Source organism: Myotis brandtii, unplaced genomic scaffold (genome assembly GCF_000412655.1).
Source record: "Myotis brandtii unplaced genomic scaffold, ASM41265v1 scaffold1204, whole genome shotgun sequence".
Lineage (NCBI taxonomy): Eukaryota > Metazoa > Chordata > Mammalia > Chiroptera > Vespertilionidae > Myotis > Myotis brandtii.
In genome coordinates, this window is record NW_005354186.1 from 115,019 (window position 1) to 116,631 (window position 1,613).

The 1,613-nt window shown below is 56.6% G+C and overlaps 1 protein-coding gene across 1 annotated transcript in view; it reads right to left on the reverse strand.

Moving 5' to 3' along the window:
- The window catches only part of RSG1 (REM2 and RAB-like small GTPase 1), a 4,514-nt gene extending 3,594 nt beyond the window's left edge, over positions 1 to 920 (reverse strand). The window contains exons 1-2 of the mRNA XM_014532843.1: positions 534 to 920; positions 1 to 142 (exon numbers count right to left, since the gene is read on the reverse strand). The exon at positions 1 to 142 is cut by the window's left edge and continues 1 nt beyond it. Coding sequence (XP_014388329.1) covers positions 1 to 142; positions 534 to 799 — 408 coding nt within the window. The 5' untranslated portion in view covers positions 800 to 920. The remainder of the gene's footprint in view (positions 143 to 533) is intronic.
- Between the last annotated feature and the right edge of the window lie 693 nt (positions 921 to 1,613).

Genomic DNA, 1,613 nt, shown 5'->3' on the forward strand with positions numbered 1-1,613 from the left:
CCGCCGGCGGTTCTTGCGCAGGATGCAGGTCAGGCACTCCTTGCCCTCGGCGCTTTCGTGCCAGTCAGGGACAATCACTGAGCCAGGGGCGGGTGGTCTGGCCATGGCTGGGCACCGGGACGGGGTGGGAGATGGCAGAATGCTGAGGGCAGGGGAAGGGAGAGGGTTACTGTCCCAAGCTGGACCTATGAGCCCTCTTCACCTGCCCCCTGGCTCCACGAGTCCTAGCTCCCTCCTCGGGTGGTGGAGCGGCGTGGAGCCCCACCGTTCTTACTACCCCATTAGCATCTTTCGAGTCTACGCTCCCGTCACTATCCTGAGGGGTTACCCATCCCCCTCTACCTCGTATTACCCAGAAAGTGTAATTCCATAGTCCCTTCTAGCCCGTATTTCTCCCTGGGGGCAGCCATCCCAATATTGCCCCGAGGGCATTTACACAGCTCCTTCCTCCCTGGTCACCTCCTGGAGAGGTCACACCGCCCAGCTTCTCCTCTGCCTCCTCGATACTGACTTCCGGGTCTCCCAGCCCTCACCATCGGCAGTCCCCGCGCGCCCCTTTAAAAGTCCTTCCCACGCTCCTGCTCCCCCTCCAGCCGCCCAGTCCGCCCGGCCTGCTTCTGCGGGCCCGCAATCCTCTTGGCTTTGATGAGCGCCACCAGGCCAGGTCCGGGTGCAAGAGGCGCATGTGCGGGAGGGTGTTGCCATGACGACGCGGGGGGCGGAGTTGGGTTGCCTGCTTTGGGGCGGGGCTGGAGGGTTGGTCTCTCCTACGTCGGTGGCTACCACCGCTCAGTGACATCCTCTGACCATGGGTCCTCTTCGTTGCTGAGTCGGAGCCCTCGTCTTTCCTCTGAAACGTAATCAAATCCCGCTTCTGCAGGAGGAGAGGGTCCACTGCCTCTCCGTGCCGGTTCCCTCTTCTATAGAGTGGAGGTGAAATACTATTTCCTCCTAGGATTCTTTACAACAGTGCCCTGCCCACAGCAGTGCTCAGTATTATTATTATCATCACTGTGTTAATCCTGCTCTGCAGGGCCCCAGATGAGTTCAACACCGCTGCCTTCACAGTGGGGAAAAGCAGCTCAGGGAGATCGAAGGACTTGCTCAAGGTCTTAAAAATGAGTCAGGGGCCCACTGTCCGCTGTGATTGTACCTTCCAGTCAGTTCTCTCTCTCTCTCTCTCTCTCTCTCTCTTTCTTTCTTTCTCTCTTTCTTTCTCTTTCTTTTTAATATATTTTTATTGATTTCGGAGAGGAAGAGAGAGATAGAAACATCAATGATGACAGAGAATCATTGATCGGCTGCCTCCTGCACGCCTCACACTGAGGATCAAGCCCGCAACCCGGCATGTGCCCCAACCTGGAATGGAACTGTGACCTCTTGGTTCATAGGTCGACGCTCAACCACTGAGTCACACCGGCCAGGCTCTTCCAGTCATTTATTGATCAATTCACTCCATTCATTCAACAATAATTACTGTGTGCCTACTATGTGCTCAGCCTGGTCTAACTGCTGGGAATACTTCGGCGAACAAGAAGTCCCTGCCCTCCTGGAGCCGAGTTTCGGCACTGAGGCCACGAACCCGTTTCCACTGTTCCAACGCTGGCCTGCTA